The sequence below is a fragment of the Contarinia nasturtii genome, unplaced genomic scaffold (genome assembly GCF_009176525.2).
Source record: "Contarinia nasturtii isolate CC-2019 unplaced genomic scaffold, AAFC_CNas_1.1 Cnas_scaffold_533, whole genome shotgun sequence".
NCBI classification, from domain to species: domain Eukaryota; kingdom Metazoa; phylum Arthropoda; class Insecta; order Diptera; family Cecidomyiidae; genus Contarinia; species Contarinia nasturtii.
The window spans coordinates 2,242,420-2,257,555 of NW_022197885.1; the positions used below are offsets into that span (position 1 = coordinate 2,242,420).

General features: G+C 33.6%; 3 protein-coding genes across 8 annotated transcripts in view; all 3 read right to left on the reverse strand.

The window, feature by feature from the left end:
• Positions 1–1,111: 1,111 nt before the first annotated feature.
• LOC116339629 lies at positions 1,112–3,381 on the reverse strand. Of its 2 annotated transcripts, XM_031765624.1 has the most exons (4): positions 2,609–3,381; positions 2,504–2,547; positions 1,977–2,423; positions 1,112–1,494 (listed from the first exon to the last, which is right to left on the reverse strand). In XM_031765624.1, exons 1-3 carry the CDS (start codon positions 3,357–3,359, stop codon positions 1,992–1,994), a joined length of 1,227 nt encoding a protein of 408 aa, XP_031621484.1. In that variant the 5' UTR covers positions 3,360–3,381; the 3' UTR covers positions 1,112–1,494; positions 1,977–1,991. The 2 variants fall into 2 exon arrangements, with proteins under 2 accessions (XP_031621484.1, XP_031621483.1); XM_031765623.1 differs by lacking the exon at positions 1,112–1,494 and having other exon boundaries at positions 1,682–2,423.
• Positions 3,382–4,965: 1,584 nt separating this feature from the next.
• LOC116339464 (mitochondrial glutamate carrier 1-like) lies at positions 4,966–8,202 on the reverse strand. Of its 2 annotated transcripts, none has more exons than XM_031765354.1 (6): positions 7,915–8,202; positions 6,824–6,893; positions 6,591–6,725; positions 6,370–6,519; positions 5,827–6,303; positions 4,966–5,756 (listed from the first exon to the last, which is right to left on the reverse strand). In XM_031765354.1, the coding sequence occupies exons 2-6, from the start codon at positions 6,877–6,879 to the stop codon at positions 5,612–5,614; spliced, it is 963 nt and encodes a 320-aa protein (XP_031621214.1). In that variant the 5' UTR covers positions 6,880–6,893; positions 7,915–8,202; the 3' UTR covers positions 4,966–5,611. The 2 variants fall into 2 exon arrangements, with proteins under 2 accessions (XP_031621214.1, XP_031621215.1); XM_031765355.1 differs by lacking the exon at positions 7,915–8,202 and adding an exon at positions 7,744–7,782.
• A 774-nt stretch (positions 8,203–8,976) lies between these two features.
• The window catches only part of LOC116339854 (myb-like protein X), a 55,177-nt gene continuing 49,017 nt past the window's right edge, over positions 8,977–15,136 (reverse strand). For 2 of the 4 annotated variants that reach the window (XM_031765922.1, XM_031765921.1), the window contains exons 7-10: positions 9,895–11,981; positions 9,548–9,783; positions 9,318–9,474; positions 8,980–9,233 (exon numbers count right to left, since the gene is read on the reverse strand). In XM_031765922.1, coding sequence (XP_031621782.1) covers positions 9,203–9,233; positions 9,318–9,474; positions 9,548–9,783; positions 9,895–11,981 — 2,511 coding nt within the window. In that variant the 3' untranslated portion in view covers positions 8,980–9,202. Of the gene's footprint in view, positions 9,234–9,317; positions 9,475–9,547; positions 9,784–9,894; positions 11,982–15,136 lie in introns of all 4 variants that reach the window. The other 2 variants (XM_031765923.1, XM_031765926.1) reach the window with 2 other exon arrangements.

Genomic DNA, 15,136 nt, shown 5'->3' on the forward strand with positions numbered 1-15,136 from the left:
AATGAGCATCACGTGTTTATTGGAATAAATTTAAAAACAAATATTATCGCAAAATGTGTTTATTTTTTTATTATTTTTAACTGGTATTTTATTGGAACTGTTAGTAAAGACTTTTCCATTTACATTACTAAATAAAGAATTGTTAACTTTAATACTATTGTGGACAAAAAATACTGGTAATTTATTAATAAAATGAAAACTCTTTATTTATTCTTCAAAATCGATTTCATCGCCTTCAAAGTAATCCCCCCGGCTGCTGTGTGTGAAGTCACTTTCTGGTAGAGCCTTCAAAACACGTAGCGATTCGCGTTGAATCTCTTTTATCGACTCGAAACGGTGTCCCCGGAGTGGTCTTTTGAGTGTAGAAAATAGTTAAAAGTCACACGGTGCTAAGTCAGGCGAATAGGGTGGTTGCGGAACGATATGAGTTGAATTTTTGGCGAAATGATCACGAATAACTAATGCAGTATGAGCCGGTGCATTATCGTGATTTAAAAACCACGAGTTGTCTGTCCATAATTCCGGCCGCTTTTTTCGAATTGCTTCACGCAAACGACGCATAACACCCAAATAATATTCCTTGTTAACAGTTTGGCCAGTTGGCAGAAATTCTGAATGCACCACACCACAATAATCGAAGAAAACTGTTAAAATAACCTTGAGATTGGACTTGCTTTGTCGTGGTGTTTTCGGCTTTGATTCGCCTTTGGCACGATATTCGCTCGACTGACCGGCAGTTTCGGGGTCGTATGCATAAATCCAAGTCTCATCTCCCGTAATGATGCATTTCATGGCCGATTGATAGTCAGAAATCATTTCTTGATACACATTAACACGTCTCTCTTTTTCAAAGAAATTCAATGATTTTGGAACTAATCGAGCAACACAACGTCAAAGGCCTAAATGGTCTTTCAAAATTGTTTGAATCGATCCTTTTGAAATGCCAACAATATCGACAAGGTCTCTAGACGTTAATCGACGATTTTTGAGCACAAGATCTTTGATTTGCTTGACGTGTTTCTCATCAGTTGATGTTGATGGTCTTCCCGGCCGATGTTCGTCTTCAACGCGTTCTCTGCCTTCTTTGAACATTTTGTACCATTCATACGGGTGTATGATAATAGGGTTATTGTGCGACATGGCCTGATCACCGAAAGCTTTTGTAACATTCTCAACGTTTCTGCAGCAGAAATTTCATTCCGCATGCAAAGTTTAATGCAATATCTTTGTTCCAAATTTTCTGTCATTATGAAAATCGCCAAATGAAAATTTATCGGTGTAAACGAACAAACGTAACCAAAAACCTCAAGAGATATTGACATGAAATTTTGTACAGATGTCAAAGACAAAGCTACCAACCTATAGTCGAAAGGTTTTCATGATTACTTTTCCGCGCGAAATTTTATTAATAAATTACCGGTATTTTTTGTCCACAATAGTACAAACACGGCAATTGTTGAACTCGATTTAGACGGTAGTATGTACTTTATGTATTTTCTAGGGGAGAGAAACCAATGCTAGTTTTTCTAGTTTATAGCTAATTTACTAGTTTTTTAGCTAATTTACTAGTTTATTGCTTGAATAATCTAATAATGCTAATATTCCTTTATGAAATTGCTAGTTTTCTAGTTTTTTGTTCTGTCAAATGACAATCAAATGATTGTACTGACACAATGAAGTATTTTGACGTTTTGTTGTTCAGACATATTTTTATGTGTTTTGAATAAATATACACTTATAATAGTGAAAATTAGTTTAATTATTCTTTTTTAACACAAAATCGTGCATAAAGTACTTGTTCCTTTCAATAGTCGACTTGTAAAATTGATTTAGTCACCAAATCATGGCAGAATATCAAAATGGCGGATCAAATAATTTTTGCTAATTTTTCTAGTTTTTGCTAGTTTTTTTCTAATTTTCCTAGTTTTTACTTGAAATATAAAAAACTAGCTAATGGTTTCCGTCCCCTAGTGTATTTTATAGATATTTATTCAATTTTGTTGGTAATAGCCAAATCTGATAACATCCTCAAAGACACCATTCAAGCGTCGCTCATATTCCTGTTGACCTCTTTCGCTTAATTGACCAACTATACCTTTGGCATTCGCATCAGATCTGTCTGTTAATTCTCTTTCATCTGCTTGTGACACCTGTATTGCTATTGGCAGCAATAATAATGTATAAACTCCACATCTTTTAAGTTCTGATTGTAAATCATCGAATGTAAACAATTCATTGGGATTACTTCCCAATAGTTTTACAGTATTTGAGAATGATTCATAATAAATCCGAAGAAAGTTGTCATATTCTTTATCTCGCATCGTTTTATCGGTGGTTGTAAATATGTTTGTAATTAAATCGATTGCCGGTGAGCCATATCTTAACACTTGCCAATCTAAAATGCGTATATCTTCAGCAGCATCCTACAAGACGGAAAATGTAAAAATTAATCAATTAAATATAAAAAATTGGATAAATCTGTTATCTGTTTTATTGAAATTACATTCTTGTTGAATTTGTAGAGAATATTATTATTCCAAAAATCGCCTGAAAATCAAAATTTGTACATATTACTTTCCATAAATGGCAATTCAAAAGAAATAAATACCGTGGCATATCACACCAAAATAGCTTGATGACTTTTCGTTAAGACATGCGTCAAAGTATTCCAAAAAATTTTCTCTTATTTCACGCATGATTTTTTTATAATTTTCACATTTTAATGATTTAATAGCGTAATCATAGCTATTTCTAAACATATCAGGTACGCCTTTTGATTTGAATAAAACTTTATAAAGATCCGTAAATTGTTCAAATTCCGAAAATTCCTGTGGTCTTTGGTCTTTCATTGCAAACGAGAGCCCATGAAATTTACCAATTTCACGCATTGCTAGCCGGATATTTTCGATCGGTGATGTTTTAACTTTGGGCCACAATTTAAACTCTTGCGGACGAAGATCTTCCAAAATGATAGCATAATCACCATTTTCATCATCAATTATTGTTCCGTAACACTTTGGATATGCCAGAAATTGATCACTTTTTGATAGATTTTTTTCTTCTTGAAATTTGGCAAACTTTGGCATCACTTCGGTATAAAATGTCGCTTCTCGTCTAAAAATGAAATATGATTTGGATTTTCTAGCTGGATCATCGGTCAGTGGTGCTAATTTGCACATAATTTGCAACGTGTTGTCACAGCCACTTTCAGAAATCTTTATTCTTGCCAATTGACTCGTGAACCCATCGCCAATCTGTGAACCTGGCATCACTTCCATTGAATAATTAATAAAACCATTTTCACGGATTATTCGATCCAATTTACTTAAAACGAAGTTCGGTAACAATAATTCACTCATTTTTATGTGTTTTTGAACGTCCAAAATATGACTGACACGACAGCATACTTCACAAGTATTTATAAACCAATTCGAACTATACATATACATGTATATACATTGTACACACAAAAAACACCTAACTTCAATATGAGACGATTTGACATAAAATTCAGTTTATCCGAAGTCTTAGTAACAGCAAAAAAGACAGTTGAATTGAAATTTCGTATTTTCAACTGTCTTTTCTGCTGCTATATAGCATGCTTATATGAAACTCTCGGAGACTCGGTATAACGCACAAAATATTGAAAAAAAAAATTGTTTACCAAAATTTATTCAAAAATAAATGAGACTTCGGATAAACTGAATTTTATGTTAAATCGTCTCATATTGAGATTAGGTGTCTTTTGTGTGTATTATTAAAATGCTAGTCATCTATGCGACACGGGTAATTGTGCACAGAGAATAGAAATTAGAAATCATTGAATCAAACGATAAAATATATTGACATATTATATTTTGCTTATCTCTGTTTGCGATTTAGAAATGATGAAGCATTTTATTCAATGGTGAACATGTTTTTTTTATTGTTTTGAAGTGTGAGCTTGAAAACGCAATTCATTTTTAATTGAACACTGTTTTTTTTTTATTTCAATGGAATTTTAACGGACATACTCTGTAGAAGTAATGACTTGAAAAAAAATTGATTTGGTTATTCCCCTCTGAAGTCACATTTTGAAGTATAATTGGTATCCAATCAAACGCTCTGAAAATGAGTATTTGGGGATTTTTTTGGCATGAATATGACGCTGTTTTTGCTATAAAATTGGGTTTAAATACACTTACCACACGTTGACATTTTTTGTCATTTTTGACCATTTTGGATACTTTTTGTGTGGTAAGTGTATTTATAGCAAAACCAGCGTAATATATTTTCTTCAAAATGTGACTTCAGAGGGGAATAACCAAATATTTTTTTTTTTTTTTTAAATGACCCAATTTTTTTAAACGAATTGTGTGGCATGACTAAACTTGAACCGTACTACAACGCCTAATAGGTCACCACTCTGGGATATTGAATGAATTCAAAATGTTACTAGAGTATAAACAGCCAATTTTGGTTTTCCGGAAAACTCTCTAGGAAAATTGTGGAAAATCCTGACGTGATAGAGAAAAACGGGTGATGCCATTGAAATCAGCATACCCAAATTATGTAAAAACGATGGGTCTCGTTTTTGTCACATTTTACGTGACGCACAGTGTATTTTTTTATCTGATGAGGTTTTGACAATGTGGGGTGACCCCTGCCCCCAATTGGGAGCTTGGGCCCCCCTTATTTTCACAAACTTTTTTTCTAACCAGTAAAGTACCCAAAGTGTGAATAAAAGTTTTTGAAAAGGGGTGCGCTAATGAGCTAGTATGGGTGGGAGGGCAGCCCCCATTGTCAAAAATTCATCGCATCAAAAAATAATGTACTACAAAGTTGTTAGTACAGCCAACTATTACACCAACTGGTCCATAGAAATTATCGATCCAACCTGCGACTGGTTCACGAAACGTGCTGATATTTACCCAAGTTTTTCACTACAAATTATTAGTATTTCAGACGAAGTAAAAATGAATCAGATATTGCTTCATAATGATTTTTTTATTTCCATTTGTGGCCGACTTACAATCTCACATTCTAAATAAATAATTGATATTGTGATCACATCACATTTACTGATTGTGGTATATATCTTCATTTGGTTTTGGTTAAAATATATTTTCAATAAAACATTTAAAAATTTAATTTAACTTTAAACATTAGACCATTATGTTTACGGATATTTATGATATACTTGGATTAATTGAAAATATTCATGACAAACCAAACAATTGGTAACAAAAATTTATAATTTCGCTTTTTTACTTTCAATTTTAACACAGACAATACGCGATAAACTTTTTAAAATTGAGAATATATACTCAATAACACGTACATTGATTTGTTTTGTTTTTATTGTCAAGCATTTCTATGTGTTTTTTATTGTTTCAGTTGATGATAGGTGATTATGTTGATCGTTAATATTTCACTAAGAACCAAGAACGAAAAAAAATACTATTGTGTTGAGTGTACACAGTTTGATACACGACTTCGATAACTAAATCTAAAGCTACCAGTATTTTTTATATGGCTGAAATGTGTAGTATGGACACTTAAGCTGTTTGTTCATATAGATATTATGTGCAGTATTTTAGTTGCGTTGTATATACTAGCGTTGGCAGTGTGTTTATTTAGTTTTTGTTCCTAATAGAGCTTCGGCTACACCCAAGAAGTACACCATTTGTGCAATTCCGAATAATGGAGCGATTACGATCATTCGACAAAGACCGCCCTTGAAAAATGCCTGCGGTCCTTCATGTTTCAATGTTTTTCTGCAATAAATTAAAAATTGTGAAAATTGTTTTTCGACGATCAAGACAAAAAAAGAAAAAAAAAAATTACCCAATGCAATCGAAGATGCCATTAAATTGCATTTCACCTTCGGCCTTTTTCAGTGCTTGTAATCTCGTCTTAATTACATCGAAGGGATTCACGGCTAAAGCTGCCAATGATCCGGCTGCACAACCTGATGCAAACGATACAAAGAAGGCAGCTTCGCCGCTGCCATCATTTTTACGCGGTCCAAATTGATTCAATGTGGCAAACAATGGGAAGTAAACGATTGAAAATGAGACATCACGCAATGTTGTCGCCCCGATTCCCTTGTATAAACCAAATATTCCCTTCTCGCGGAATAATTCGAGCGCAATTTTGGTGGCCGAAGTTTTTGGCACGGTTTTACCCGCTAATTTTGCTTGAGCTGCAACTCGGCCAGCATCCTGCATTTGAATTTTCAACAGTTCCATTGGTGTCGTGATTATAATCTGACATAATCCAGCCAAACCACCAGCGGCCATTTGTCGTGTTACCGGTAATTTCCTGCAAAATAAATCAATGTTAAATATAATTGTCATTGAATGGAATTCACAAAATTGATTTGCTCACCCATCTTTAGTGGTTAAATGATGTCGAAATAGATCATTGGCAGCCAATTTAATTGCTTTCTCTGGTGTTATCAACAAGATATTCACAGCGCTGCCTTTATACATACCAAAATAACCTTCGGCACGATAGGTCTTCTTGAAGCAATCCAACCTGCCAAGGGGTAAAAAAATAGTGATTTAATGACCAAAAGAAGATGCACAACCAATTTTCATTGAACCTACATGGATTTGTACATTTTTTCCCCATTTGGACCGACTTGCTGATTTTGTAGGCGAGTTTTTACCAAATCCAATGGGAAGACACAAGAAACACCAATAATTCCGGCAATTCCCCCATTGATGATCTTTGGAAGCAATCTAGAATGGGCAAAGTCAATAGTTTGAAATTGAAAATGCGACATAAAAAACAACGAGCACGAATCGCTTATAGCGAATTAATTTGAAAAACAACTTACGCAAATTGTTTTGGCTTGGGTGCCTCAGTAGTTGCTGCTGTTGTATTCGTTGTCATTTTGTAAGTAGTTCCTGTAATTGAACAATATGCTTGAACTTATGTACTGTCTCATGAAATTATTTGTTTAGAAAAAAGAACAAACAAGTCTCGTTTATACGACGAACGTTTATCAAAACGTATTAAAATCATTAAGTAAGGCTTCGCACGAGTTAAAGCAGAAACAATACTGTCAGCGATTGAATAACGCGTTTAATTAGAGCTATCGTATAAATGAGAAAAACAAACTGTTCCATATGTACGATTTTTTACGATGTGCTTAAATTGCTTTATTAGCATTTGACTCATGTGACAAGTGACACGACATCGGGGAACATTTTTTATGAATTCTAAAAAAGGTCGGAATATTTCCGAATGACGAAATAAAAATATTCGCTTAGATGTTGTCATTTTTCCAAATGAAAAATTTACGTTATCATTTTTTATCGTCAATTCAATCATCGATTGCAATTGAAAGTGAAACGGCGGTCCCGTCAATTTTATACAAATTATCGCAATGGAACGTAATCATATCATATGATGATATGATTCATATGTGTGTTCAATAGCTGAATTTATCCGGTTATCATTCGATTTGTCATTGTATGTGGTCAAGCAATGAAAACTATTTTTGGAATATAAATTTGGCATTAAAATGTATTTTAACGCAATTTATGTGAATTTTTTGTTTGTATTTCGAGGTAAAATATACGAAAATAAGAAAACAAAACAAAGCAAAATCAACGAAAATTCTATTTATAACCATAGTCACGAAATATTAGTCAGTTTTTGCAACTTGAGGGGAGAAATAAAAGAAAATCATTTTATTTTGTAATTTTTGATGAAGAAAAAAGAAATGTTCTACACAATGTCAAAAATTCACACATTTTGCATCTTCGTTCGCTTCAATATTCGATTCACATAATGTTAATAATTGAACTCAATTTATTAGCGAAATATGGTACACGGCTTGAAAAATCGATTACACTCTACATCTATTATAAACTAATGTTTGTTAAACAACATCCACCTGAAGTTTGAATCACAAATACACACCTTTTATAATCAATCAAAATCAATTGAAATTGTATACTAGTTACTACTTTAATGATTAACACACGGAGGTAATTGCTTGAAGATGAAAAAAACGTCGCCTAGTTTGACGCTGACACGGGCACAAATACACAGATATTAACAACAAGGTTAACAACAACAATCAGCCGGAGAAATGGATATACATAAATATGTGTATATGAAACAACAAATGATAAAATGTATTATCAGCAACAACTGATAAACACTCTACGTGGAACTGTGTCAACCATCAGCATCGATTTGTGTGACTGACTTAAAAAAACAATTTCGAGCTGCCTTACTACACATGTTTAAATGCGCACATACAGTCATCTCACTCTCCATCACCTAACTAACATACACAAAACGTCAACAATGAATATACAGTCATTCATATGGCGCATAAATGCTACGTGTGACGTCACAAACATTCTCATATTGTGAATGGCTCACATCTCGTAGATTTAACGACATTTTCAACTGAGAATCAACTTGATTTTTTGTTCGCTATATTTCTAGTAATTTCCTTAATTTGATATTAATAATTTTCATTTAAAAAAAAGATTTTTCTTTTACTTTACCTTTGAGTTAAGAAGTGCGGCCATAAAAAGAAATGTATGGATTTATCCCACTATTGTGAATCAGAAAAGACTGTATAAATACATTTTTCGTCTATTGGAACGCTAAGAATATTTCGTGGATTTTTTTTAAATCTTTAATTAAGAGAATTCTCGACCAAGGCCTCAGATGATGATCTCTGTTCATGCTTGTGATATTCATCCAGTTCAAGTAGAAAGTTGGTCATATTTGCACATGAAAACAAATGTGTGTTGATTTAAGGAGAGAACTTATTTTATTTAAATTTCGCTTTGAATACAAACAAATCATACAAACGAAAAACTAGTGAAAAAAATACATTTATATTTCCATTCATGCCTTATTTAACTAGTTATTTGAATTTATCAACATATTACAAAAAAAATAGGGACAATGTGTCAAATAATAATATAATTTGTTTCAAATATTCTGTTATTTATATTATATAATTCAATTAAAATGTATGCAATTAGAGTAAATTAATCAAGTGTTGTTGTGCTTAATCAAAATTAACGTTGAATTTAAAAAAAACGCTTGTCGTTCAACAAAATTTACTTATTATTCACTTACAAACTAATCAATAATTATATATTCATTTTTTTGTAACAATATTATACACTTGTGTTTATGTTTTACATCCAGCAATAACATAATTGATCGAAATTGAATTGAATTACACGCAACTGAATTTGACACCGTCATCACTGAAAAAGAACAAAGAAAAGAGAGAAACGTTTTAGAAACAAATCTTTCGAAGCAATTGTAAGGCGTTTTTTTCTCTAACTTACCTTGAGAAGCAATTATTACAATGTAGCTTTTGATTTCGGACTCGAACATCAGCCCCACTCACGCCGTCACCCAATTGAACACGACATACGCAGCATTTAAAGCAATCCAAATGATAGAATAGCCGAAGACTCTCAATTATCATGGCTGCACCACGGCCTGAAATAAAAATAAAAAGAAATTAATATCCAGAAATTTAATTGGAGACAAATTGTTGTGAAAAAATGCTTACCCAATTCCTCACAACAATATGAGCACTTTTTCTTCCCGCTGACACTGAGAATTTCACGTGGCGCGGTTGGTGTGCTATTCAATTCGTCCACAGACAATCTTGAGCCATTCAATTGATGTGACGTTTGATGATAGCTATTGTGAAGATGTTGCGGCGATACAAGTTGTTCGTTGCTACTGTCAAGTGTTTGATGCGGATGATGATGATAATGATAATGATTTTGTTGAATCTCAAGCCTGTTCGAAATGAAGAGAAAATGAAAAACGACAGAAGAAGACAATGAAATTAGCTTGAAGTAACAAAGAGAGAATCGTCTCATGTCAATCAATTTTAAAATGAAAACATACCGTTTCTTATCGCTAAGCTTATTCTGTACGCGTTGTGTGATCGTTTGTATGACTGCATCGGGTAGCGGTTTATTATCGTTGCTTCCTTTTCGCGGGATAATTTTACTGCTGTTATTCAATTGTGACCATTCACCACGGCGCGCTTGGTCGATTCGTCGTTGTTCAGCCTCTTGAATCAGCCAATGTTTATTATAGTTGAAATTCTGTGGATCTGATCGTCGTTTTTGAAGTGAAAGCCAAGTATCACCGATTGGCTCCTTATTTTGGCGTGATCGAATGTATGGTTCGGCCGCTGGATCAATGTAATCGCGATTTGAATTCCATCCATTGTCGTTTGTATTTTCATAATTATTGTTGTTATTGTTATTATTATTATTGTGAGCCCATGTGTCTTGAAACTTTGGTTTTGGTGCGGCACTCAGTGCGTGCAACGTGTGACGAGTCATATTGCTGTAAGAGCCATTTATTGAATTATTGCTGCTGCCACTGTTTCCAGCATATGGACGGAAATCTTCATTTGACTGCGAGTGTATTGTATTCAAGTGCATTGGCACCGACTGATTGGTTCTTGGATCAATCACAGCGCCATTGCTATATATCTGTTTGCCATACTTTAAATACTCTTGGACACGCAACGGTTTGGCTGGCGGTATTGGTGGAATAATTTTATCTGTCACTTCACGCAATGTCATATCCTGTAGATTTGGCATCGATTTTCGATGATTCGCTTGGACATGATAATCAGTATTATAAACATTTGCATACAAATTTACATTGCCATTGATATCTTGTAATGAGCGTCTAAGCTCAACTTCTTCTTCTTGTTGAAGTTGCTGCTGCTGGTGCTGCTGGTGTTGTTGCTGTTGTTGTGCTTCGTGTTGTTGTTGTGCATGCAAACGTTGTTGTTGTTCGTACAATTTACGATTCATCATATTTTTTCGCTTCATTTCTTCTTGCTCCAATTGCAGTAGTTCACGTTCAACACGCAATATATCGGCCTGTTCACAATTTTGTTCATCAATACATCTGGCTCGTTCACGTTCATCTAACGCTTTTAAAATTGGATCGATATCATCATCGTTTTGTGCAAAACCATCATTGTACACCCATTGCTGTGTGCCAAGTGCCCGACATTCCATGGCCAATGCATTTTTGCCAGCTTCAATAAGTTTTTTATCTTTTTCAAGTGCGCTAATAATTTCCGGGCGATTGGAATCTTGTTCTTGTTCTTCGGACGATGATGTAACGGGTTCACTGCTTTGACGTGAATGATTTTCTGAAACGCCCGAATCACGACTTTCGGCCGTATCCGAACTATCATACAAACCGGCTTTCATATACAATTGCTTATCGATGCGACGTTCTTCTTGCAATAATGCGGCCATATTTGGTGGCGGTGCCACACTTAATTGAAGAAAACTTTCATCATCATTACCTTCAATGCCCAAAAAACTCGAACGTTTATTACGAATTTCCTTTTTTATGCGTTTCGTTGAATTAATTCGTTTCATTGCATCTTGTGGCAATGGTTCTTCTTCGGCACATTCGCTTTCTTCTTCATCGTCGTTTGTTTCAATTGGTGGCGGTGGTGGTTTCTCTTTTGGCGGTTGCATAATCGATGCTTTCGACCCGATTTCAAGTGGGACCGGCAATTTTGTCACCGAATTAACGCCAAGCTTTTGCGATGAAGCCGCACTATCGTAATACATATCGACATTTTCGTAGACTGGAATTGGTCGCGATTTTGGTACTTCATAATATGACTCGTTTTGCTTTTTCGGCACTTGATAATATGGCTCGTCAATTGTTTTTCCATTTTCATTGGACTCTGTACATGGGTTCGATTCACTTGTTTTCGTCACATTTACACTTTCAACAGCTGCTGCGGCGGTTGCTTTCTCTTTATTCGTTTGGGCGATTGTACTTCGGGCAATTGTTGTGGTTGTCGTTGTTGTTTTTGTTGCCTTTAATGGTTTGAATTCATTTATTTCCTCATAAATTTCATCAAATGACGTCGCTATGTTGATCAGTTCGTTCGGTTTCTCCGTATCGATTGCATTCAATGCAATATCCAATGCATCAATCACCTATTTAATGATAGCGTTTTTTGTATAGCATTATTGTTGTTTTCGTGTAAATTATGCGAAATTCAAAAAAACGAAAAACAAAACACACACAAAAAAAAGAGAAAAAAAAAAAACAAAATTAGAAACTGATAATAGCAATTAGATGAAAATAAACATAAATTTGCAATGAATGCAATAACAAGCAATGAAAAAAAAATTATATTAGAGATAGATCGAGGAGATCAAATCAAAGAAATAAATGATGTTAATACTCGCATTTTGTACAAAACTCTTTATATATACTATATGTATGATTTTTTTTTAATGGTCAAACTCTACACAAACACAAATCGCAAAAATATATATACAAATGAAAAGAAAAAAACTGAATAAAAAGTGGAAGAAACAGAAATAAACTATAAAAAAACAAGCAACTAAAGAGTTAATTAGATGAAAACAATGATTATAAATTTTATTTGTTTGCACATCGACTTACGTACCTCGTGTAATGCTGAAATAAATTTAGACACTAACCACAGACAAAGATAGAAATAAAAGAAAAGTAGTGCTTTAAAAGAAGAAAATGTATGTATGTGTATTTTCAGCGTATTCCTTCCCTTCGCGTATAAATATAGAGTTTATTTCGTTTGATTCGTGTTTTTAAACGCGCTAGACGAATGGAAAAATAATCGAGCGAAAGGAACGCTGTGTACGCGAATTACGCGATGAAATGAAGAAAAATAACCATAAATAAAGAAAACAGATGATTTGAAACATAGAAATAAAATAATAAAAAGACCCGGCACCAAAACAAGCTTTTCAACGAAAGAGAAAATCCAACTTCAAAACAATATCACCTTATTTATTTTATTTTCCAAGCCATGTGTGTACTACTCTACTATCAATGACTGTGCTCATGATTGAACCAAGCAAATGGAAGAAAAAAAAAATTACGTAAAATCACGGTTTTTCATTCCAGATTTAGTTTGTCGTTCGCTCGATTTGCATAATGCGTTGAGCACTGATTAGCAATAGTTTTGAAAATGAAATGCGTGCACACGAGTGACTTAGTTTAAATACCGGTTGACAATACATTTTTTTTTCACTTCTCTCCAGTTTTTTATGTTAAGTTTGCTTCTTGTCACCGTTGAGAGAGAGAGAGAGAGAGAGAGAGAGAGAGAGAGAGAGAGAGAAAGAGAACAGATAGATTCAGGAGAAGCCTGACAAAATTAAAAAAAAAATCATGCTTTATTGGATTTATCGAAGTGATTTTTTTTACTTTGTCATTTGCGTTGTCAATTTTGTTTGTATCGCTGGCACGTGCAACTAGTAAACCGTACCCAAATGACGGAAAACCGAAATAATCCATTGAGGTTAGCGCTAAAGTGCACACACAAAAAAATAGTCATAAAATTTTTCATATTTATTGTTAGCGATCGTACTGCACCTTAGACGCAGAATCGCTAAAACAACTTCACTCTAACACCATATTTGACAATGTTGACGAAAATGCACACAAATCACTTGCAAATAATATTTTGAAATGTGTGCAATAATAATTTTTTTTATTTTCTGAAAATCGATAATTCTTCCTTGCATTCCCGCGCACTCAATATGGATAAATTGCAATATTTTACGGTTTTTTTTTTGTTGTTGTTGCCGTTGCTATTTTGCCATAAATGCGAGAATATTTCATTCCGATAGAAATAAATAGTTATTGGAAGTGGTATGTATACGACTTTCATATTTGCATTGTACTGCATTGCTTGGAATTTTTGCGAGCATTTTGGAATGAAAATGAGATTTAAAGGAATTTTCTTTTAATTATATTGCATCACAACTTAAGGGAAAAATTATTCTATTACACATATATTTTTCTCTCTCTTTGGTTTCTCTGCATAAAGTTAGAGGCAGAAAATATTTTCACAGTGCACAATGCATTGCACACACGTACACAGGCGGCTTTTCAACGCGATGCGAAAGAGAAAATGAGTTATGGCAAAAGGTTTTTTTCATTCGTTCGCAAAATACCAAACCATTCGTAACGAATCAATACGATCACAAAATGAACATATAAATAAACGCAGCAAAATAATAATAACACGAAGTACTACTAATAATTGAGATCAATGGGTAGAAAAGAGTCGACAAATCGGTTTTGAATGCTGGGAATTCATTTGAATTATGTGTATATGGATTCGAAAACACACTACAATTGATTTATTCTTAGTTTTTTTTTCACATTTTTATTATTATTAGCCAGTAAATCATTTATATTTTTCAACTTTTTGATCTAAACAATCCATATTATAATTGAAATTGAACGGTTTAAGTGGAACATTTCTTAAAAGTTTTTTCTATTCCATATATTCATGGCATAACATGATTGCATAATTTTAAAAACATTAACTACGTTAAAATGGGGAACATTTTTTTTTCTTGGTCAATTTTTTTTCTTCTGTGGTTTTAAATTTTCAGATTAATTGTGTTCACTTAATTTCACCTTAGTGAAATGGAACTGGCTTTTTACTGGATATATCTCTACTCTCTACAATAACATAATGAGTGTGGAAAAGTCCTTGACGAATAACGTGTATTATCGATTATTTTCAGACACAAATGAAATTTCAACGAAAGTAGTCTTATTGTGTTTACTTTTTCTTTCAATATATGCACATATATTCCAATAATTTCTACAATACGCCCATTTCTTGTTCTGTTTCAATGCTCGAACAATGTTTGAAAATTGAAAATTTCACTTTTGTTTGGCCGCATTAAAGCGAATAAAACGTCTGCGGTTAATTAGCGTATTTGGACGAGACCGATAATTGAATGTATTGAATGAACGATTGAAGAAGGTATTCGATAGACTGAATATCGTCGGTTTTGTCTACGATTTTATTATTGGCATATTCAACGTAAATGGACTTGCGCATATGTATGCTTTCAGCGAAAATAACATTTTCCAATTGAATGTACTGCATTTTAAAAGTAATTAGCCGCCAAAGCATGTGTGGCCGTTGCGCTGGTTCACTTATTCAAAAATTAAAGACATTTTATTCGCTTCATGCAATTCCTTAACACGCTTTTCGAAATGGACGTTTTCAACACTCAATTTTCAACTTTCCTATTTCTATTCAATTTTTCCCCCTGAAAAAGGTCTACTCAATTGATTT

What these genes read in the sequence shown, in the direction of transcription:
- LOC116339629 (XM_031765624.1), bottom strand. Translation starts at nt 3,359, where the DNA reads ATGAGTGAATTATTGTTACCGAACTTCGTTTTAAGTAAATTGGATCGA. An exon ending in TTTTGGTGTGATATGCCACG is followed by an intron (nt 2,548 to 2,608) that starts GTATTTATTTCT and finishes TTTGATTTTCAG; the next exon opens with GCGATTTTTGGAATAATAAT. An exon ending in TCTACAAATTCAACAAGAAT is followed by an intron (nt 2,424 to 2,503) that starts GTAATTTCAATA and finishes TCCGTCTTGTAG; the next exon opens with GATGCTGCTGAAGATATACG.
- LOC116339464 (XM_031765354.1), bottom strand. Translation starts at nt 6,879, where the DNA reads ATGACAACGAATACAACAGCAGCAACTACTGAGGCACCCAAGCCAAAA. An exon ending in CCCAAGCCAAAACAATTTGC is followed by an intron (nt 6,726 to 6,823) that starts GTAAGTTGTTTT and finishes TGCCCATTCTAG; the next exon opens with ATTGCTTCCAAAGATCATCA. An exon ending in CATTTAACCACTAAAGATGG is followed by an intron (nt 6,304 to 6,369) that starts GTGAGCAAATCA and finishes TTTATTTTGCAG; the next exon opens with GAAATTACCGGTAACACGAC.